The following is a 22,984-nucleotide window of genomic DNA, read 5'->3' as shown; positions in this document are numbered from 1 at the left end:
ATAACCTTGGTCGGATTTGCCCGAATATTGCCCGGTTTTTGGGTTGAAAACTTTCAAACACAATAAACGGATATTGGTAGGTTGTTGGGTAAAAATGGCCGGATTTGCCCGGGCATTATTTATTCCTAAAAAGTTCTGGGAAGCTTATCTAAAAACCAACAGGGATTACTTGAATTACATAAAACCATAGCCAATCATTATTTTAACTTACTTTATGCGCAGAATGTTAGAAAACATGTTAGTTGAACAGTCTATACTAATAATAAATATTTGAAAAGCGGTTGTCAAAAGCTACAGCCGCTTAGCTTAGTTAAAAACATGAGAAAACTGGAAATGAACCTATTTTTTTTTAAATATCATTTTGGTAGCTTCTGAAATTCTTGGTTCATGTGTCGTCATGTGTTCATCTAGATAGATAGGTCTGAGAGTTACAAGCATTCTGGATTGACTTTGGAGAGAGAAAAATGGTTGACTTTTGGAAAGAAAAATGAAGTTAAGTAGGTAAACCCCGTCTAAAGACGGGGTTGGGAAAAACAACAATTTTTTTACCAAAAAAATGACAAATTTTTTACCAACAAATTCTATTCGAGATAACACCAGATCTCGACGTTTCATGCATTTTTAAGTTATTTGGCATCAAAATAGAAATTCCGATTTCCTCTAATTCTTCTGGTCCTACGCTACCTTTGGTGATTTTTCAGGATAAAACAATCGTTACTTTGAGCTCTTTGAGGCACCCCTAAATCAAGTCGGACTGATTTTATTTTTTTTTTTTTTGCCAGGAATTTACCACTAGGTGGCATTCTTCCCTAAATAGTCGGACTGAGCTGAAATTTTGCCTTCTTATTGCCACCTACGACGAATACCGGTCAAGTTAAATTTAAACGCCTCGATCTAGGCAAACCAAAAAAACGGCAAATGGCAATAGACCACTCCCAAACGAAGCCCTCCCCTGGGATATGTGATGTGTCATCAACGGTTGCGTTTTGGTGTTGTTTTCTCATTAAATCTTTCGCAAGCAGCAGTATCAGCAGCAGACTGTGAGCAAACGCGGTGTGTCACCTCCCCCACAATCTCAAGGAAGCGCAGTGAGTTTTTCTTCGATTTTTCCCCGTGACTTCAATCGTTATATCACTGTGTGTGGCACCGTGTGCTAATTGAGTTTGGACACCATCTAAAAGTCCACGCGCCCCCGGTCTATGACTAACGCTGGCCTACTTCGAACGATTCTAGTAAGTGGCGCAACCGGCAAACAGTTCTGCTGCTGTCCGTCATCATCGTCATCAATTTTTGCCAATAAGTATCACGGATTTCGCACTGGTGTTGGTGCAGCTGCTGCTAGGCGTACGACGACGGCAACTAAACTTTGGTGGCGTGGAAATTGGTCTCATCCGGTCTCGGTCCAGAACAGCGGTAGTAGGCAGAGTAGAAGCTTTGTTGTCAAAATGAGCGGTGATTCAAGCAAACCGAAGATTGTTTTCGTCCTGGGAGCTCCCGGTGCGGGCAAGGGAACCCAGTGCGAAAAAATTGTGGAACACTTCGGGTTTACACACCTTTCGGCCGGGGATCTGCTGCGGGAAGAACGCAAACGGGAAGGTTCCGAATACGGGGCCCTTATCGAGGACAACATCAAGAATGGGCGCATTGTTCCGGTAGAGATTACCTGTGCCCTGCTGGAGAATGCCATGAACAAAACCAAGGAGGTAAGTTCACAGAGGGATTTATGGGAAGATTCAATGTTGTGCCGCCGCCGTCACATTTTGTGATTGTTTTCCCCCAGTAGGAGTCAAGCAAAACGACTATTAAACTCTACTGATAAGGGAAAAGGGGAGTGGGCTTGCATAATACAATTAAGTAGAAAAATGATTTCATCCGAGCAGAGAATTGTCCCTGACCGTGGAACGCATCGTGGGATTGCTGATAAGGCAAAGAACTTTTTTTAACCCTATATAGCAGATGACCGGCAGGGTCGACTGAAGCCATTCTCAATCCTCTGCTATGATTGGTAAATTTATTGAAGAGTATTAATAGAACGGGGTTGATCAGACGTTTAGAATTTGGAGCTCAAGGTCTCTGATGTGGGGATTATCTAATACGTTGCGTTGTTGCGTGTGTCATGATGTACTATCAGCAACAAAGCGTGGGGTGATTATTATTAGAAGGTTGCTGTTATTCGACGTTCTAATCAATTAGAGTTTTTCGACTTATTTTTTGGAGAAAAATCGGATAAAAGGCAAATACAATTCAGTGATAATGTGCTCACTGTTTACAAATCTGTCTTTTTCGATGATTTGTGTCAGCCTTCATTGTTTTTATCTTCATGAAATTTTACAAATTAAAGTGTTCCATTACGAGATTGTTAATTCCACATCGATGACATTGTAGATTTGGTAAATAATGTTTTGAAAATGTCTCCCTCACAGAGCACCGGCAACGACAAATTCCTGATCGATGGCTTCCCCCGGAACGAGGACAATCTGCAGGGCTGGAACAGCAAGATGTCCGAAAAGGTGCAGCTACTGTTTGTGCTGTTCTTCGAGTGTACCGAGGACCAGTGCATCCAGCGCTGTCTGAAGCGCGGCGAGAGCAGTGGCCGATCGGACGACAACCTGGAGAGTCTGAAGAAACGTTTCAACACCTACATCAACGACACGATGCCCATCGTGGATCACTACCGGAAGCAGGATCTGGTCAAGACGATCGATGCCGTAGCCGGGCCGGATGAGGTCTTCGAAAAAGTCAAAGTCGCATTCGAGGGAAACAACTAAACTTTAACTATAAGCTTAGAAAGAGAAATCACAATAGTCACAATTACGCTGGCGGACGCCCAAGCGGAGCGCAGCCATTCCGATAAACCAATATCCAAATTGTATCGTCGCACTTGAAGCAAAAAAAAACAGAACAAAGCCAATCGCAAGTTTCCTTCCCGTAAAACTTAAGCTTGGTCACAAGCATTTGCAATCGAGTATTTATGAATGTTAGACTTTGATACGCAAGAAACAGAAACAAAAATACTAACCATTATTATAGCAAGGTACCAGCGACTGCAGTTAAGTATTACCGATAAACGTTACACAATAATGTCAAACAATAGTGCCCCTTTTTCTATCCCGCAAAATTAACAGTTAGCATAGAAAAAAGCAGTCTACAAAATGCACCTCTTTAACCTACTTCTAATCGAATCGGTGTTGTGTGATGGTTTGTTTTAAGTAAGTAAATATATTAAAAAATAAAACAAAAGCAAGCTGTCATTAGTTGGTAAAAACGTAAGTCAAGAAAAACGTGAGGGTTCTTTTGAATTAAAATTTGCACCGAATAGCATGCCGGTCATAAGTTTAATGAAGAATTAAAGTAAAAATTTGCTGTTCTAAATAAAAAAAAAACTTCACTCTATTCACCAGCAACGGGAAAGATAAATGTTCGATACAATTAAATAGTCAAATAAAGTTGCACACAGAGCACGTGCAGTTAAATGTATTCCGTTGTAGTTTTTTTTTTAAATATTGATGACAGTCACAGTTGCAATTTTTATTTCAGAATATCGGTTATTCTTGAAGAAAGAATATCAGAAGTGAAAATTGGTAAAGATTATTTTTTCAAATATACAATGTGATACGGTTAGGGTTAGGATCTACTGGAAAGCTTTGACCTAGCTGAATCTCAACGAGGTGAATCCATGATAGAACTCATCTCTGGTTTCAACACAATATTATTCCGGCAGGAGTTGACATTCGATTAGATAGTGGGAGTATTCGAGCGACGAGTGTTAAGAACCATCTTTGGCGGCGTGCAGAAGAACGGAGTGTGGAGGTGAAAGATTACCACGAGCTAGCGCGACTCGACGGAGAACTTAGTATACAGAAGGTGGTTAAGGCTGGCCGGATACGCTGGGCAGGACATGTGGCTAGAATGCTGGAAGACTGTCCTACAGAACAGGTGTTCGCTACGAATTCGGTAGGATTCAAAACTTCGCTGGGGTGTCAAGAGTGGGGAAGTAACCTTCAAATTTTTCTATTCCCGACGGATCGTAGAGCTTGTCTACATTTATTAGCTTCAGTCAACGGCTACCGCAAAATTCATATACTTAATTAAGTGGGAAAATTAAAACGCTGTCTTCTTACCTTTTTGGAATGGTGTCAGACTTGTTTCCGAGTTACCACGAGATCCTTTAGCTGCGGAGGGGTCTTCTCTTCAGTGAATTATGCCGTTTACGCTGCCCGGTGATATTTTCGTCGGAATATTTCCCGTCTCCACATTTTTCTGGTTGGTGATCTTCTCCTGATGTTACGCCGAGAGAACGACTCAAGACTTCGATTATTCAAATTTCGATTTTTGGACTCGGACGCACCCGCACTTCCACACGCGAATTTAATCTCAAAATTCGAAACGCGTGATTTAACTTATTACGTTCACAACGCGACACTCTTACCCGCATTACTTTTGGGAACCAAACTTTCTTCTACCGGCGCGGTCCCGGATTTAGAACACAAGTTCCGTCCGACGGTACGGAGAAACGCGCAAGCTGGACAATTTTGTCCACGCATAACGGCCGATCTTTTCTTCTCTCTTCTCTTTTTTGACCGTTACCAATTTTGTTTTTATTTAGTTTTCCTACACTGAACGTAATTCTCAGATACGTTTCACTAGTGAACCTACATGTAAAAGGTGATACGGTCAAAATTTATACCGTATTTTTTTTCACCTGGAGGCAAACTAGGGGCAACCTAGGTTCGTTCTAACTGCTGTCATCGTGCTCATTTATTTCTCTAGAGGAAGAGGCAACCTAGGTTTGCTCGAAAAACGGACGGAGTCGCCCTGAGAAAAAAGTCAGTTTTGCGAGAAATTCACCAATACTCTCAACGTTGTTGTCAAAACATTAAACAGCTGTTTTTGGCTGAAAACAAAACAGTTGAAATAATGAACGGGCAAATGATTATTGCCGCGATTTTGAACCTCTCAGCCAAGCAAAATCGTACTATCTGCAGTCCAGTGCAATCCGGACACAAAAAACGGCAATCCGGATGTGAAGAACCGAATGAAGAAATCCAGAAGGGAGAACAAAATGACAGCTGCATGTAAACATTGCGCTCGTTCTCACGCACACCTACGTATGGAATAACTCGAAACCCGAAACTTGCTTTTTTATTCTGACGGTTCTAGAGCCAAATCCGGAATCAAAAAAAAAAAACGCCATTAGTTTCCATGAATATTGCGTATTTTTTGAAGGGTTATCGGCGAAGGAATAACAATAGGATTTGAAAAACACTCTTCAAATTTCAGAAGCGTTTTTCTCGGTTCGGTGTTTCTGTTTCATTCGACGTAATGAAAGCTCACGCGAGAAATGATGTTAATCTGTACACCCCTCAAAGTACTCTGCAAATTGATTCTGAACAGGATCCAGGAGAAAATCGACGCTACACTCCGACGGCAACAAGCTGGATTCCGATCCGAACGATCATGTGTGGACCACATCACAACGCTACGAATAATACTGGAACAAATCAACGAATTCCAGAACTCACTTATGCTGGTGTTCGTTGATTTCGAAAAAGCATTCGACCGACTTAACCTTGAAAATATCTGGGCGGCTCTAAGGCGAAGAGGAGTCCCAGAGAAACTAGTCCATCTAATCGAAGCACAGTACGAGGCATTTTTCGTCTTGCACGATGGTGTCTTGTCCGAACCAATCCCGGTATCCCTGCTGGAGTGAGACAAGGATGTATTTTATCACCGCTGCTTTATCTCATCGTAATGGATGAGATCTTGACTGGATCGATTAACTGTAGTAGACCAAACCAAAGGATTGCCGTGGAATCCCTCTACAATGAAGCTGCTAAAGGACCTTGACCTGGCAGACTATATTGTTTTGCTCGCTCCAAGACAACAAGACATGCAGAGCAAACTCGACGACCTCACCGAAAGCTCCTATGCAGCAGGTCTCAAAATGAATGTAGGAAAGGCCAAGTCGATAGAAATCAACACAGTAAATCTTTCGAATTTCGTGGTAGCTGGGCAACAAGTTGAGAAAGTGGTGTGCTTCCAGTATCTTATTAGCCAAATAACGCCTGATGGTGGTATCAGGAAAGACATCGAAACCTGGGACCAGGTGAAGACGCTGGCTCCGGATCGTAAACAGTGGAGGTCTTTTACCACGGCCCTATGCACCGGAGGATCAACGCGGGACCATTAAGTTAAGTAAGTAAAAAAAAGTTTCGACGGCCGCGGGTTGCTCATCCCTGCAATACATCATCTCATTTTTTTACTGAGGCCTATGATAAACGCACCATTGAGTTCTTTTTTCTTACAGTGTTAGCACGTGGTTGTCTTTCGTCGTTTTGAAAAGTGCATCTCGAAATCAACAAAACGTAAACAAACCCCACCGCCCACAGCAAGAGTGCCGTGCCCGCCGTGCCGCATCGTTTCTTTTCCCAGCTGTTCAGGTATGTTCTGTACGGGCTTAACGGTATTACATCACGTCTCGTAAATAACCAGTTTTGTTACTATAATTTCACCTGTAAAATTGATATAAAACTAACAACCAGAAGCCGTGTTACATATTTTGCCATGATCGATATCCGCCGGGTTAAGGAAGAACAGCGGGAAAAACATCCGGGTTTCGGTTCCTACCTCGAATGCATGACCCGGTCTCTGTTCACAGGATTGGCGTCGTTCACTTTGGGTAAGATGAATAAAATTTGAATTTGTCTATTGTGTAAACAACTGTATTTGATTCATTCACATTAAAGCTAATTTCGATCTCAAAGAATCCTAATCAAATGGTTCTCGATTCTAATGTTTTTTTAAATATTTTTTTTTTAATTCAAGGCTTTTCGGCAACCTATTTCCTGCAGAAGCTGCTCTCCAAGCACCTACCCTATCAGCAAAAAACGGGAATCTTAATTTCTTCACTAGTGGCAGTTGGTGCCTCATACAAGGTTACCTCGGATCGGACCAAAGCGTGTCAGGCGGCCTGGATGGCCGCTGAAGACAAATATACAGCTTTATCGGAGAACGGACAAGCGAGTGAAGAGACGGGTGGAGGAAGTGGAACAGTGGAAGGGAAGTCATCTTAAAAACGATGGCACATTTGATTCGGCGTCTAGCTCCTGTTTTATGGAGAAGCGCGTCAAAATGGTACCCTGCAGCAGAATTTTTATCGGGTGCTGTAAACGTTAGGAATAAGTACACAGATTCTAGTAAATACAAAGGTTTTAAAGGGAAGTTTAAACCTGCTGCCAGTAGAGAAGATGAAGGCGGCGAGGAAGATGCAAGTAACTCGTTGTTGTTGGAAGATGGAGAGTACGATGCTGTGGCCAACAGCGTGATGCACGTTCAGAAACGATTACTAAACGAACACCACGTGGTCGTGATTCAACCTTACGTTAAGTGGGGTCCCAAAAAGATTGAAGTCGATCCTAGCCATCAGTTACAGGAAGCGGAAGCACTGGTTCGCTCGCTTCCAAAATGGACGGTAGAGCACAGTATAACAGTTCCTTTGGAATCGTTGGACAAGCGACAACTTTTTGGAACAGGCAAGTTGGAGGAACTGAAGACAACGATTAGAAACTTGGAATCCAGCGGAAAATTGATAACATGCGTTTTTGTTAGCAAAGGAACACTGACCTTTGGTCAGAGGCATTTGTTGGAAAACCACTTCAAGCTACCTGTCATGGATCGTTACTCGATAGTTATTCAAATTCTTAGATTACACGCCATAAGCAACGAAGCCAAAATGCAAGTTGCAATGGCTGAAATTCCTTATATCTGGGCCCAGATGAAGGATCAAGAATCTTCGGAAGCTAAGTCGCCTCGAATTTTTCTATCCGAATCGCAGAAGCAAATGCTTCGCCAACGAGAACGAAAGCTCAAAAATGAACTTGCTTCAATACGCTCTCACCGAGAGCTGCTGAGGAACAAACGGAAACAAAAATCCTACCCCATTGTTGCAGTTGTCGGTTACACCAACGCCGGAAAGACTTCTCTCATCAAAGCGCTAACCGAAGAGAAAAGTTTACAACCCAAAAATCAACTCTTCGCAACCTTGGACGTAACAGCCCACGCAGGTTTCCTTCCCTGTAAACTAGAAGTCCTATTCATGGACACGGTTGGTTTCATGTCCGACATCCCCACAGGACTCATCGAATGCTTCGTAGCAACCCTCGAGGATGCCATGTTCGCAGATCTTATAATCCACGTTCAGGATGTGTCGCACCAAAACTATCTAGAGCAAAAGCGACACGTTGAATCCACCCTAAAATCTCTGATGAAAACAACATCTAACAACGTCCACCGAAAACCCCTCGACAACATTATAAACGTAGGGAACAAAGTCGATCTCCTTCAGGACCACAACCGTATATCCCAAGAACAGAAAGACAATCTACTCCTAGTTTCCTCCAAAACCCAACTGGGCATCAATAGTCTGCTAGAAGAAATCGAACGGAAAATTCTACACCTCACCAGACGCCAGAAGTTGCTTATTCGGGTCCCGATGGGTGGTGCCGAGGTGGCTTGGCTGTACAAAAATTCAGCCGTTACCGATACGGCCGCCGACCCGGAGAACAGCCAACGGATGCTGGTCCAAGCCGTTATTACCGAGGCAAAGCTGCAACAATTTCGGTACCATTTTGTTAAGCTTAAACGTGATAAGTGATGGATGTTTTGTAAAATGGTTACTTTAGATTTAAATGTTAAGACAATCGTTTTTTCTTTGAAAAGATATCCTGACAACTTCTGAAAAAGAAGAGACTGATTCATTGTTTTCGAACGCTTAAACTTTTAAGACCAGTTGAGAGTCGAATGACACTTCTATCGAGGTTGTTTCACAAAATTGATCGACTTCGCAAGAACTCTGATATGGTGGACCCTAACACCTCTTACTATACTGACATGACACTTAGAACAAAATTCCGTTCAATTTTTGGCTAGAAGCCTTCTGCCGTCGACATTCTAATCTGATCTAAGGGTCCGGCGCCGCTAGCAGAAGAGAGTCCTGGAGTTCGTAGATTTGTTCCAGTATTATTCGTAGCGTTGTGATGTGGTCCACACATGATCGTCCGGATCGGAATCCAGCTTGTTGAAGTCGGAGTGTAGCGTCGATTTTCTCCTGGATACTGTTCAGGATCACTTTGCCAGCGAAAGCGCTTCCGAGCTCGGTCGTTTAGCGGCATTCTAGCACTACAGGGTGACAAAAATGTCCGGTCACACAGGAAAATCTCAATATTTCAAAGAATAAGAAGAAAATCTGAATCTGGCTTTAACTCATAAAGATACTTCACAGACGATATCTCAGAATTACACCACCTATCTCTGATCGAACCAGCTTCAGGCTTCTCGGAAAGTCGTCGCAAGCGGCGCACACGTGCTCCATCGGCATCTCGTCCCAGATTTTCATGATAACTCGCTTGAATTGCTCCAAATTTGTTATTTCATAGTCGTTCAGCTTCGACATCATGTACCCCACACGAAATATTCTAGTGAATTCAGATCCGGAGACGACGGAGGCCATTCATTCTTCGAAATGAAAACGGTCAAGTTTTTCTCACACCACGCCTGAACAACCTTTGCGGTGTGGGATGTGGCACCATCTTGCTGGAAGCAAAACTGACATCTTATTTCGGAACAGGGAAACGTTCAGCTTGTCCGCAGGAGCTTGCTGGAGGCTCACACTCCAAGCTCGATCATTTTGGCGGCTGACTGTTTGCTCCAATACGAATAGCATCTCGTCTGAAAAAATAATCTCGTCATCTGCGCGCCAACCGAGCAGCGATAACAGCTGCTCTTAACTCTGCCATGGATCACAACTCAATGTAAGCAAACTGCACAGAAACGAAACTCTGACACTTTGGGCAGCAAAGTTAGCTCTTTCATTTGACATATAGATGGCACCAGAGAGATGCTACAGGCGACCAGAAAAAAGTGGGACCGGACTTTTTTGTCACCTTGAACTCCTTCCAAAATTAAGCCGCCTTAGAAATGTCATAAAGCAATCGAATATCTCCACTGGCGGCGGGTTTTTCTCCCTCTTAGGCTAAGGAGTTTGTCCAGGCTCTCGTGTCTCGTCTTCATGCTCGTTGAACTGCCTTTTCCAGCTCCGCATATCGTAAGCGACCGCTGTCTGCGCCTGCGCCTGCCTGCTCAATTCCGACTTTCGCCTTTCTCCGATCATCGCCCATCCTCCAAGTTTCATCCGACATCCATTCACTTCTTCTTCCACAAACTTTACCGAGAGTACCATGGCTCGTCGTGATAAAGGCATTCTTGATTCCACACCACTGTTCTTTGACTGCTCCGTCTGTCGGCAATTCCGAGGCTCGGGACTCTAGCTGTTCAACGTACCTCCTTTCCACCTTAAACCACAAACAGTGAAAACGTAAGGACGTTCGGACAAATCAACTTACACCCAGCCCATTGTTAACGATCATCAACGATAAAATGTTATTGCATCTGTTGAATAATGTCCCACAATTCGATACTTAAATAATTGAATAAAGATAAATCTTACTACGCAGTTTGTTCAACACTTTCCTCAACATCTTCAACCTTAGGTTTGGGGACGTCTTCGTTGACAACGGCCAAGGAATCATCAATCTGTACCACCGTATTGGCGCCACTGTCAAAGCTTACCTTCTTTTCCAGTTGCGTCGATTTTCCTCCACCGCTGCCCGTCGAGGAAGAGCTGATCTTCCTTTGAACCGCCACAGTTGACGAGGACATCTCCAGAGGTTTATCCCCAGGGCCACTGAGATTGACACTGGACAGGAGAACCGAGATTTGCTCCGCCGACGGACAACTAACGATGGTTAGGTCGTCCTTACTGTACGAATTGGTGGCTAACAGCTGTTCCAGCTTCACGAACGACCCAATGATGTTGTTCTGGAAGATTTTTAGGATTGTTAAATTGAGATAAGTGTCTTTTTAATTCTAAAAGTTGGAGCTTACCCGAATCGGTCGAAACAGAATGAATTCGGTGTCCTTATTGGAGAGATACAGTTGCATAGACCGCTGAAGCGCTCCCAGCTTAGTTTTGATGTTGCGAATGCTTTCCTGGATCAGGGAACTGATCTGCTGAGGAGCGGCGAAGGCAGCCATTCGCAGAACCATACCGATGGCAGCCGGAGTTACTCCAGGGCTCGTTGAAGAAACTGCAGAATTCGTTGAACTTTGTTTCAAATGGGCTTGGGCAGTTTCCAAAAAGTTGAGAATCGGACCGACCAATTGCCTGGTCGCATCCTTGATAAATGCCTCACAGACCATCTTCAACTGCCGGTCGACATCTTTTCGGGAGTCCAGTAGTTGTTCTTTCACTTGTGGAGTTCCATCCAGAAGAAATTCCAGGAGAGCATTGTTGGAACCCAAGGCAAATAGTTGCTTCCGCTTTTGAAGTAGTTCATAGGCAGCCGTCTTAACTTTGCTAAAATCCAAACTGGTTTCCTTGACCGTAAAATCAACCCGAAATGGAGCAATTTGCTCCCGAAGGATTAGCAAATGTTTAATCTCGAACAGTTCCCCATCGATGGAAGATTTGCGCTGAGCAATTTGAGCCGCTGCAGCCGAAACACTCTGGATACAGTAGGTTAAGGCTTGCTGCGAAAGGCTCTGGAAAATGGCCCGATCGATGCAACGGTACAACCGAGAAAGGCATACCAGGGTCCTCCGAACCGTGGGATACCACATGCCGTGTAGATCAGCGGGTGAATTACCGGTCCGCGATTTACTGACTTGCTGTTGTTGCTCGGCCTGGATGGCTTGCTGGTTGATACTTTCGACCTCCTGGGAAGCTAGAGAAGCGATCGAAACCATCGAACTTCGAGAGTCTGCTCGTCTCAAGTAGTTTTCTTGAAGAGATAGGGCAATACTTTCCATCATTTCCAGCTTCTCTGGATAAGCCAAATCCCCCGCAGAAGGTCGATAGTTGAGAATGTCTGACTCAAGGTAGTTCTGGGCCCGAAAACCTATTCGTTCCTGAACGTCCTGTAGAAGTTGGTAGATTATTTTGGCGAAGGCTTCCAGGGAATCAGCTGAAAATATGTTTTCATTGAATTCAAGCGAATTTTTGTTTAAATAAAATAACAACTTAACAACTTACGATTGTAATTGACATGTTCTTCAAGCATCTCCACCCTCAGAATGCTACAGATTTCGGCCAACGTCTCCAAATGATCGATTCGAATAATGAACGGTCTCAGAATGTCATAAAGAATTGTGCACAGGCCTTCCATGTAAGCTCTAGGCATAAATTAAAAAAAAAAAAACAAAAAATTGATATGTGATGATAATGCTTCTAAATAAATTCTACCCGCTCATTTTCACCATCTTTCATTTCCTCTAACCCATCTATAAAATTTCATAATCTTTAGATGTCCCTACTAAAAAGGAAATCACTTTTCACCGATAAGGCCGATAAATTAAAGTAACAAACATAAATTACGGTGATTAATCTCTTCATAAAATTTAAAAAATCGAAATAAAAACCACCGAAAACACTCACGTCAGTTGATTGCTCGGATGGGCGAAAAATTGGAAAAAGAGCCGATGTTCGTCCTGACACACGTGAACCATGAAGGCACAGGCCGACCGGACCAGGGCACAGTGATCGCCCTTGTGCTTCTTGCTCAGATCCCGGATGGCTTGATCTACACCGGAGCTCATTATCTGAAAATATACGAATTTGAGGATCAGATAAATTTTAAACTTAGAATCCGATAAAGATTTCAATTGCAAATGTTGATTTCGGATTGCAATTTGAGATTCAGATTTAATTTTTTTTTAATTTAAAATATCAATTTGGGATCCAAATTCCGGATTTCTCCGCGTTCCGATATCAGATTCAGATTGAGATTTCAGAATAAGATTTCAGATTAAGACTCCAGATTTCAGAGTCAGAGTCAGATTCCAAACTCAGAATTCAGATTCAGTTTTTGGATTCAAATTTTAAATTCATATTCAAATTTGAGATTCAGATTTCAAATTCAACTTTCAAATTCGGATTTCATGATTCAAGGCGAATCCATCTGTCTTAGATGGATAAATCTCATATTCAGATTTGTTATGTAGAATTCATAACTCTGATTCAGATTCAAATTTTAAAATTCAGATTTTAGATTAACATTTCCAATTTAAATTTCCGATTACAACTTCAAATTAAGTATTCAAAAAACTAATGTCCAACTCACCGTTGCTCTCTGAGCCAAAAATTGCTGATGCAAGGCGGCCAAAAGCTGCTCATACTCTCCGCTTCTTTCCAGCCGTTCCTCAATCGTCGCCGTAATCCTCTTAACTTTCGGAGCCGAAGCTTGAAACTTCCCGTAGTACAGGGCAAAGGCAGCTTCCGATCCCTGCTCCGGACCCCCTGCAGCTCGATTCGGACCAACAATTTGCCCCGTTGCATTGGTTAGAATGTTTTCCACGTAGTTTTTCATCATTTGGGTGGCTTTTGAGAGACAATTTCGATACTTGATACTGTAGCTGGCGGCCTCGCTGAAGCTTGGATTCGATCGCATGTACTCAAGGCATTCGTCGATCGTGTTCAGGATGTCCACGAATGTGTCATTCGAGACAGAAAATGTCGGATTCTGAAGTCTTTGGGAAATACTTTCGGCCTGGGAGAAGAACTTCAAACGCTTCCGAATGTCTTCACCGATTTCGTTAAGCTTGGTTTGGTCTTGAAGCAAATTTTCACTAGCTTGGTGAAGGGATGAGGTTTTCTCCGACACGAAGTTGTATTCGCCCGTTAGTTTTTGTAATGATTCAAGGGACACGTCGATTTCGCCGAGCAGCTTATCACATTCGGATGAGCGCTCCCGCAGCTGTTCGTAATAATCTAGATAGACGTCGTCGAAGTGTTCCAGAATCTCCGAATCGATGGTGTTGTACCAGGACAAGAAGTCTTGAGTCGATTCGATCACATTGTTGGACTGCTTGAACTCATCCAGGGATGTTTTCAACTCGAATGTGGTGTTTTGCGGTTCTTCGTCATTTTTCTACAAAAAAAAATCGTTAGGTATTCAGAAGAAAATTTGAAATTTAACAGCGAAGCTTACCACCGAACCACTCCCGGCTAGCTGCTCCGAGAGGCGATTCAAGAACTCCACCTGCCCGGAACTGAGCGGTGCCAGGGCGTTGTCTTTCTGTTCCCATTGGAGCAATTTGGCCTGTATCTTCCGGAGGTTGGCATTTTCACTTTTTAACACCGCAACGTCGTCCATTAGGGCGTTTTATTCGGCGTAAAACCTGTAAAAATGGTAAGAAACACGAAAAGAGCCACGACACAATCCGATTTTTTTCTGTCTCTCGTTTGTTTACATCGCCATCATCAAAACATTCAAACAGAGGTAACGGTGCGACTGGTCGAAAAAATAAAGGTCGAAAAATTAAGAGTTTTTTTTAAATATTTTTGTTTCACTTTTTCAACAGTGAACTAATTATATCAAGATTTTCATTTGGTCAATCTTCATAATATCTTCAATATTCAAAATCTTTAAAATATGACTCATCTTCAATCCACCTAACAAATTTATTCTGTTTATATTATTAAATGCTAAGTTTTGTGAAATGTATTGTATTGCATTTCATTCCAGGTTTATTGCCGAAAGTAGTGAACCTGTATATAAGAGAAGTGACATCTGAAACACAAAATTCCAATCGAGTAAAAGAACTGTCAAAATCGATTCCAATCGATCCGAGCATTTTGTCGCAGAGCTTTTACCTTTCTTATTGAAAACTCAACCAAGGAAGGTATTGCGATTGTTGTTATAGTTCAAACAGATAATTTTTAGCTGGTCATATGAATTTATGATTAGGTGTAATTTTTTTTAATGCTTTGGTGAATCGTGTTTCTAGTTAAAAAACTAACTGATTATTAACGAAATTCAAGTCATTCATACCGTTTATCGCGATCCTTCGGACATCGAGTTCAATGTCGTTTTGTTGCATTGAAGGAACGTTCACTTTAGAGCTTGAACATCGAGCCAGAAAACAGTGCTGGGAATTTTTTTGTCCAAGATTTCGGCGATGTTGCCACATATTTCAAGCGTGAGTTTTCAAAAGGACGTATGTCGCAAAAGTAAACAAATTGAGTTACTGTTTGCACGGTATAGTAAATTTTATTTTCTTCTGTATGAATTAACTGTTTGTACAAAAAAAATAATAATATGCCGTTAGCTAAAAAAATATACAAACGACCTATGTCATCTTTTCTCAGTGTTTTCGAAATTCTTCTTTACACCTCTTTTTGGTAAAACGACGCATCTGTCAAAACAAATAATATCGCACACACAGCAGATAGGATCGCAGCAAACCGTCGTATGCGTCAAATCAGATACGTCGGTTTTTTCACATCATTGCAGATGCGTCAGTTTTAAAATAATTATTATTTTAAAACTGACGCATCTGCAATGATGTGAAAAAACCGACGTATCTGATTTGACGCATAATGAAAACAATTTGTCCAAGCGACGAATCATAAAGGGTGTATGTAAATATTAAACTGTCACAACGACGAATCATTATGGCGTATGTGAAAAAAAAACTCAACAATACGGTGTAAAATATTTTTTTTACAAATTCACTAGGAAACAGCAAAAAATCCAGTATGCTCAAACCTATAATTAAAACATTATTGTTTTTCCTACAGCTGCCATGATAAAGCTTGATTCTAGATCAAACAGCTTTAAATAGCATTTATTTATATTAACATAATTTTGTCCCTCCTTTTTCTCAGATTTTGTCTGATGTTACATACGTCCTTTTGAAAACTCACGCTTGATTTCATTATAAGAGGGATCAGATGTCGCTTCTCTTATATGAAGGTTCACTAGCCGAAAGTACTAATTAAAAAAAGTCGGCAAAACCCGGATATTCGATTTCAAAATTTTCAACCCAATATCTGGGCAAATTCCAGGAATTCCACTCAAAGGAAATTCTAATCAAATTTTCAAAAAACATGTCTTTGAAAGAAGAAAATATTTTTTGTATCAAATTAATTTATGTTAGGTATGAATTTTGAAGATCAAAGCTGAAATTTGTTAATGTAATTGGTTTAATTAAAATCGTTTTGATTATCGTATCTTTGAATTAATTTGAGGACGCCCATATTTCCCAATCCTGCAGACAATCAGTACGAAAAATATATTTATTTGATGTAGGCAATTAGATTTGGAAAAAAGTTCTCAAACAAATTAAAACAATTTTGGAACCACTGACTTTGAAAACTTTGAAGTTCCACGCTCAGGGCTTGTCAATGCAAAATTCAAAATCGAAAAAAATGGAAGCCGGCTTTTTATTTCGTTGTTTGTTTTGGTTGAACACAGCCGGGCGCGCAATTTGTTGTTTCTGATTTCGTGTTTTTTCTTGATTACACGATTTGTTTCGCAAGTGTTTTATTCTATTGTTGCGTGAATATCGTCACATTTTGTTGGAGAACTAGTTTGCTGACAATTTTTTAAGGTAAGCTCAAAATCGAAAAGGATTCAAATGGAAAGTTGGCAGAAACATTCATGAGGATTGACAAATTTCAGGGGGTGGGTGCCTGGCGCAATTGTCTAGGGCGTTTGACTGGTAAGTCAGACTTTGAGGGATCGAATCCCACTGCCCCCCAATTTTAGGTTAAGGAAAAAACTTTGTACGTCTACGGACATAAAAACGAACACAAGAAAATGTAATACAACACAAGAACATGAAAAATTTGTAAACTCTACGGAGTATAAAAATGATTGTAAACTCCCCGGAGTATAAATGAATACCGCTGGTCAATATAGTCTCAGTAACTGGACCATTAAGAGGAGCTTGCCGATAAAGCAGTTCCGAGTCGTGCTATAAATAGCATCGGCGACTAGAAGAAAGAAGAAGAAGAAGAAGACAAATTTCAGCTCCAAGGTCATCTCCGAAATCCGATATTTTATAATGATTTCTATTTCTATAATAATTCAGTTTAAAATTGTATGGTTTTAAAAATAATTTACAGAAAATGTCAACCGATTTGGAAAAATACCTATCCTCGATGAAAGGGTGTCTTGATACCCAGCATGGAGCCAGAGCCAGAGACTACGTTCAGGCCATCTCGGATCTGGTATTGGGATCCGAACAACTTAATCCAGCTGAAGCAGGTGCTTTAACTTTAGCTTAAAAATAATCCCATAAACCGACACTGACGTTTGATTCCTTCTTCCAGAATACTACCTGGACACTATTTTCAACAGTCAAAACGGAACGCTGGCTTTCATGCAACGCTCGCTCAAAGCTGCCGGTCGATTCCAGAAAGCTAACGAAGACTTATTCGAACTGTACCGGAAGTTGGTGCAGAAACACGAGAAACTGGTTAGGAAGTCGGCACAGAAAGTCTTGAAGGAATGTGTTCGATTCATTCAGTCTTCGTCTGCCAGTGCCCGAGAAAGGGAATTGGCCACGGCCCTGGTTCAGGACCTACTGTTGTACAAATGTCTCGATGAAGATTGCGATATAAGTCATCTACTAGGGGAACTTTTGGCCGTATTCGAGCAACGCAAATTGACCAATCGATTTCAGCAGGCTCTGTTTGAACTGGTCGGTTTGTTGGCTAGGGATTATCCGGAATGTGTTTCCGAGTCGAGGCAAAGGCTGATTTTGACCACCATTATGGCAGTGGCCGAGGGACAGCTTCTGGAGAAAAACTACCCTTCGCTGGTTTCACTGGCGGGAGCCTTGCAAGGATTGAATTATTTCTTGGTCAATTTTGCTCCGACTACAGCCGATGATGGCGCCTGCGAGGGAAGCAGTCAGCAGCCACAGAATCAGCAGTGGCGGGAGAGAATTTATGTGCTGATTAAAAAGCTTTCGGACTGGGACGAGGCCGTTAAGGAACGGCTGGCTTTCAGAAGTAAGTTCTACTAAAACACCTGTTTTATTAAACATGATTTTTAAAGTTTTTATTTTATTTTTAAAGATGCTATGCTGCTACTGGAACGTCACGCACCGCTGTTCTCAAACTTCTTATACTCCGAGTACACCTATTGGCAAACAATCCTCACAACCAAATGGATTCGTTCCAACCTGGAGGATCGCAAAGTTGGCATCTACACCCTACATTCGTTCCACAAAGAAATCGCTCAACAGTTGGTAAACCGCGCAGAGCAATCTTCATCGACTGAAGATGATCGTCAAAGTCGCGTTGCAGTCCTAAACTACTTCATGAAGTATTTTCGAACCATTCTACTGGCTTCGAGTTCGAAACCGTTCGAGGTGCGAATCGCTATTCGGGGTTTCGGATCGATGGCCGGGCCCTGTAGTCGGCTGATGAGCGAAGAGTTCATGAACGAGGTCCTTCTGTTGGTGATGCAGCGTACTGAGTATGTTTATCTAGTCGAGAATAAGAACTCGGATTTGCTGGAACACTTGCCGGATTTTGTACAGGCTCTGTCGGACATCATGAGCCATGTCAAGGAACTGACCGGAGTTCAAATAGTTTCCCTGCAGAATATTATCATCGGGTTGATCAAAGATTTTCACTATCTTAGTAGTACGTACCACGAGTTGATCGTTAATTCGCTTATGAAAACATTTGAAAACTTAAGCAAACTAGGCGGGACGGTTTTGAACAGTTTGTTGGACAAAGTTGTACTACGCGGTTTAATTTGGACCTGTTCCCACACTTTGGTTATTGATGTAAACCAAGATGCTGATGAAACCTCTAATTGGAAGGACTACATTACGTACAAACACTATCTACCCTTATGGAAAGGAATTCTATCACCTGGAAGCAGTTTTCACTCAGACAGAAGTCCGCTGATAAAAACTATCTACGATCACCTAGTGAACAACTTGTTCCTCTTGTTGGACAAGATTAATCTCGAAACGCGGAAAAGAACGATCAAGGATGCAACAGGCGAAGACCACGAAATGTTCTTTTGCGACCCAAACATCGATTTAGTTCCAGTGAAACCGAAAGATTTCCACATTTTCTTCAATTTGGTGGACCTATACCAGGATTTATTTAGATACAATACGACCATTCGTGAATATTTCGAAGATTGGATACCCCTCTTTTTCGACTACATGATACGAAAGTCTCTCAAATACCCTCTGGTTAGTGGACTAGTAAAATTGATCGATTTAGGCATGTACCTTGCTAATCAGCTGCAATATTTCAAAAGCAACCCAATGGAACCATCTTTCACCAAAGCCTCCACAATCAATCTTCTCGTCTACTATCTGGAACTACAAATCGCCAAAGCCCGACATTCCACCGGTGAACTTCAAATCACCTGTCTACGTTTCATCCTAGGGGCACCAGTAATTCTCCTAGAAAGTTTCCTGGAGAATTCCCAGGAACTGATGGACATTTTTCGCATCTCGCTTCAGCTAGGCAAAGGAATACTCTCGCTAGCTAACGCAGTCCTCTCCTGTCTGCAGCAAGTGTCGGCCTACGATTCACCTATTTCCAGGGAACACCGCGAAAGTCTAATTGCCCGAACGCTACCCCTATTCGACACGTATCTACAAACCAACGACTCAACCCAAGCCGTTCCAACGAACGCTCGCTTAGTCAAGTTTCAACGCAAACGAAGTGTACAGCTAAGCGCCAGTAAAATTGAGAAGATAAAACTACAGCACGCGCTCGAGAGCTCGGAAAGCGAACTTTTGAAGTTCCAACTGCGAATCCTGCTTTTCCTGGGCGAACTCGAGCCAAGCCTGTGCATTCAGATGGTTCAAAACAGGGACAACAACTCCACCACAGCAGATAGGCCTCTGGTGTTGTGGGACCTTGACTCGAACAGTAGCATTACGTTACAGCTACTGGCCCGTGTAGGGATGCGTCCCATTATTAAATTGGACACGATCATAGCCAGGGTTTGTAGTTTGGCTGTTGGATCCAGTGATCGCAAGACCAAGGTTGCTGCCTGTGAACTGTTACACGCGCTGGTGCTGTACATCATCGGCATCGGGTACCAGGATCGGATGACCAAGTTGTGGTGAGTAGTATATGCTTTATGTTTGTTTTCTTGTAGAACTTATTTCGAAATTGACACATGATTCGCTGAAAGAGAAGAAACAAGCGAAGGAAAGTTACCTCGGATTCGCTAAACGACCACCTTTTGCCTTGTTGCTTTTAGAATCCTCTAAGGGTCCGAAGACCTGTCATAATAAATTCAGTGACTTCTAGCTAGAAATCCCAGTTCCAAGATCTCCCAATAAATTCTCGGATCGTACACGGAAAATAAAAAAAAAGGTAAAATTTGCCGAGAAGCGAGGTGATTTTTTCCACCCACCTTTCTCGGTGAATTTTACAATTTTTTTATCGAAAAGGTAAATTTTATCTTTTTCGCTTTCACTAGGGAAATAGTAAATAATAACGTTTTCCCATTCACTGATTTGAAAGGTAAATGCAAGTTAGTTTGGTTAGTTCCTGCAATAAAAATAAAACAAAAACCAAATTTATTCAAAAATTGATATTTGTTTGAGATCAATAGACTATATTGTTGAGGCCAGGCTTGTGGCAATTCGTCTTGGTGTTCCACCGAGCCATTATGACCTCTGAATGCTCCTGCATTGCGTTAATACATTCATGCCCTTCTCCTTTCGACTAGTCCGGTCAGGTCCGGCTTTCTCGGAATGATACCTGGAGGATGACGTGAAATACACTTCGAAACTCTGTGTGCCAATCTTTTTTTTTTATAAGTTGATCACCCAGGTGGTAAATCCTTTTTACGGATTGCATTCCAAGGCACGGCGAGCCACCGCGTCCCCCAGTATGCTACTCTGGGTCCAGAGTCGACTCATGATACTAAGTACCCCTACGTCATAAAGTCCATCTGGGGCCTCTGGTCATAATTCCTATCCGGACCTGCATCGAAGGCTGTACCCGAGATGGGAGATCAAGTCCGCGTTTAAGCGCAAATCGGTTAACTCAAATTCAAGTCAAAACTCCAGCATATATACCCTGCCTCTTGTTACAATTCAAGTCTAAGGACCTCTACTCTGACGACCCGCCCTTTACTCCTAACTCGAGGCTCGCTCCACGACTATCGTGCGCTCCGCCTCTGTTCGAGACCATTGCAAGAGACCAATGACCTCTCCTCTAACGACTCGAGATCTTGGCTCCGCTTGGTTTGGCTCGAGGCCCTCTGCACTTTGCCCGTCCGTGTGCCGAATCGAGAGCAGCTTATCCTATACTTGCGTCTGTCACAGCACACGTACGGGGCTTTACAAAACTACTCGGATGATTCCCGGCGAAGACGTCTTCCTAAACCGATTCGAGTGACTCACCCGCCGACGACGTGAAGTCACCCTACTCGAGAATATTTCGCGGCGTAAATACTCTTCCCCCTACGAGTTCGACTGCGAAGAAGGTCAAGTCTTATCCCCGCAGTTTCCGTCGTAGGGAGCGCGTTCTACTGAGATACTACGCGGCGGTGGAGGTGTCCCACACAACGTTCACGACGTACCTAACAGCTCGGCATACGCAGAAGACACTTCTCAGATGCTCCCCGCCGAAAGGACATTCTACTCCGACCGTGGTCCGGTCTTCCTTCTTCCTTGGGCTTGCAACTTTGGGGCTGGCAACCCTAGGCTTTTTGCCCGCCGTGTGCCGAATCGAGGGCAGCTTATCCTAGACTCGCGCCCGTGACTGCACACGAACGCGTCTTTAACGCTTGCAACTCAGACGAATCCTGACCGGTGATGTCTTCCTACCCCACTCGAGTGGCTCATCGCAGGGGCGGTCCTAGAGTTGGCTCTTGGGGGGGGTGATTTTCCAAATTTTCAAAAATCAGTCAATAAGAAGGATCGTAAATATCTGGCGGAAAAAAGGTTAATTTTGAGAAACATAGTGGTGCATGGAGGAAGGGGGGGAGGGGGGGGGGGGGTGTTTGCAGTTGCAAATAAGTCTTGTATTTAGTAGGTTTGTATACTTGTAGGTTTGAAATTTGAAAAATTTGAAATTAAAGAAAAATAGTGAAAACTATTTACAAATTTCCTCATTATACTTATTTCGATATCTTTTTATAAAACAATCTGCGAATCATAGATGTTCACCATAAAAAAGTGTTGAAAAAACGATAATTTTCGTAATTAAACATTTTGCAGTTAAAAAATTATAACTTTAAAAATTCTTTAAATAATTTAACGATATAAATGTCATTTCACAAATGAAAATTAAACACACATTGTCTTGGAAGCAAATTGTAAAAAAAAAATCTTCAAGTAATCCACAATATTTTAATGGGAATCTTCATATCCGGGTAAGACACTCACCAAAAATTTTAATGATTCTCATTTTGCAATGATTCCAAAACAATTATTTGAAAAAAGTGTTTTTTAATAATTGCTATGAATTAAAAACTGAATATTTCATTATTTTTATGAAATATTTTGCTGAATCGTTGTTCGAAAGTATTGAATTATTATAAATTCTTATTAAAACTCTTCAATTTAAAAATATAAATTTAATTCTAAAATAAGATAATCAAAATTATATTTTTAGTTATGAAGCTTTTGAAACTTCATTTTCATTTGTTTTTTCTTGAGTGTCAAGCTCTTATAAAAGTCTAGTAGATATGTTATGAGCTTTATTGGAACTGAATCTAAAGAAAAAGTAACTAATTTGTAACGAATTATTTATGAAAAAGGTGAAAAGTCGATTTTTTTCTTCATGTTCTCAATATTTTAATTTTTTTTCTATAATGATTGAATTAAATAAAAACATATTGCATAAAGAGTCAATTTCTGAATGTTGAAACTATTTCAAAATTGTAGTGATAATCCATAATCAATTACCATTGAAATAACCAAACTTTTACATTCAGCGTGGATTTTTTAACCTAAATCATGAAGCTGGATTTCTACTTCAAATTTTAAATATTATTGTGTAGATGAGCTAAAAACAGTAACTGCTATATAATTGGTGTGAATCCTGAAATCCAGCCTTGTTGGTCAAAAATTAGAAAAAATGTCTTTCAAATGTTCAACCTGAGCGATTGTCTTGTTCCCGAGAAAATAGTCGGAAATTACG

At 41.7% G+C, this 22,984-nt stretch overlaps 5 protein-coding genes across 5 annotated transcripts; 4 read left to right on the top strand and 1 right to left on the bottom strand.

Moving 5' to 3' along the window:
- Positions 1-1,006: 1,006 nt before the first annotated feature.
- Positions 1,007-3,477, top strand: LOC129760870 (UMP-CMP kinase-like). Its single transcript, XM_055758549.1, has 2 exons — positions 1,007-1,703; positions 2,424-3,477. Exons 1-2 carry the CDS (start codon positions 1,200-1,202, stop codon positions 2,766-2,768), a joined length of 849 nt encoding a protein of 282 aa, XP_055614524.1. The 5' UTR covers positions 1,007-1,199; the 3' UTR covers positions 2,769-3,477.
- Positions 3,478-6,408: 2,931 nt separating this feature from the next.
- On the top strand, positions 6,409-7,073 carry LOC129760873 (transmembrane protein 141). Its single transcript, XM_055758553.1, has 2 exons — positions 6,409-6,679; positions 6,826-7,073. Exons 1-2 carry the CDS (start codon positions 6,565-6,567, stop codon positions 7,071-7,073), a joined length of 363 nt encoding a protein of 120 aa, XP_055614528.1. The 5' UTR covers positions 6,409-6,564.
- Positions 7,074-7,078: 5 nt separating this feature from the next.
- Positions 7,079-12,262, top strand: LOC129760872 (putative GTP-binding protein 6). Its single transcript, XM_055758552.1, has one exon. It carries the CDS (start codon positions 7,079-7,081, stop codon positions 8,651-8,653), a length of 1,575 nt encoding a protein of 524 aa, XP_055614527.1. The 3' UTR covers positions 8,654-12,262.
- Positions 10,414-14,299, bottom strand: LOC129760871 (conserved oligomeric Golgi complex subunit 3). The gene is made up of 6 exons (XM_055758551.1): positions 14,043-14,299; positions 13,176-13,982; positions 12,491-12,654; positions 12,089-12,228; positions 10,942-12,020; positions 10,414-10,875 (listed from the first exon to the last, which is right to left on the bottom strand). Exons 1-6 carry the CDS (start codon positions 14,205-14,207, stop codon positions 10,504-10,506), a joined length of 2,727 nt encoding a protein of 908 aa, XP_055614526.1. The 5' UTR covers positions 14,208-14,299; the 3' UTR covers positions 10,414-10,503.
- Positions 14,300-16,271: 1,972 nt separating this feature from the next.
- On the top strand, positions 16,272-19,946 carry LOC129760869 (DNA-dependent protein kinase catalytic subunit-like; the record flags this gene model as incomplete). The annotated part of the gene is made up of 4 exons (XM_055758548.1): positions 16,272-16,446; positions 16,964-17,105; positions 17,171-17,854; positions 17,921-19,946. Coding segments are annotated over exons 2-4 (2,849 nt in total), but the record flags the coding sequence as incomplete, so codon positions are not given.
- Between the last annotated feature and the right edge of the window lie 3,038 nt (positions 19,947-22,984).

This window comes from Uranotaenia lowii, unplaced genomic scaffold (genome assembly GCF_029784155.1).
Source record: "Uranotaenia lowii strain MFRU-FL unplaced genomic scaffold, ASM2978415v1 HiC_scaffold_795, whole genome shotgun sequence".
Taxonomy (NCBI): Eukaryota; Metazoa; Arthropoda; class Insecta; order Diptera; family Culicidae; genus Uranotaenia; species Uranotaenia lowii.
This window is presented reverse-complemented; position numbering and strand designations above follow the sequence as displayed.

Coding starts and splice junctions, on each gene's coding strand:
- LOC129760870 (XM_055758549.1), top strand. CDS start 1,200: ATGACTAACGCTGGCCTACTTCGAACGATTCTAGTAAGTGGCGCAACC. Junction 1,704..2,423: donor CCATGAACAAAACCAAGGAG/GTAAGTTCACAG, acceptor TCTCCCTCACAG/AGCACCGGCAACGACAAATT.
- LOC129760873 (XM_055758553.1), top strand. CDS start 6,565: ATGATCGATATCCGCCGGGTTAAGGAAGAACAGCGGGAAAAACATCCG. Junction 6,680..6,825: donor ATTGGCGTCGTTCACTTTGG/GTAAGATGAATA, acceptor TTTTAATTCAAG/GCTTTTCGGCAACCTATTTC.
- LOC129760872 (XM_055758552.1), top strand. CDS start 7,079: ATGGCACATTTGATTCGGCGTCTAGCTCCTGTTTTATGGAGAAGCGCG.
- LOC129760871 (XM_055758551.1), bottom strand. CDS start 14,207: ATGGACGACGTTGCGGTGTTAAAAAGTGAAAATGCCAACCTCCGGAAG. Junction 12,229..12,490: donor CATCCGAGCAATCAACTGAC/GTGAGTGTTTTC, acceptor ATTTATGCCTAG/AGCTTACATGGAAGGCCTGT. Junction 10,876..10,941: donor TTCTGTTTCGACCGATTCGG/GTAAGCTCCAAC, acceptor AAAATCTTCCAG/AACAACATCATTGGGTCGTT.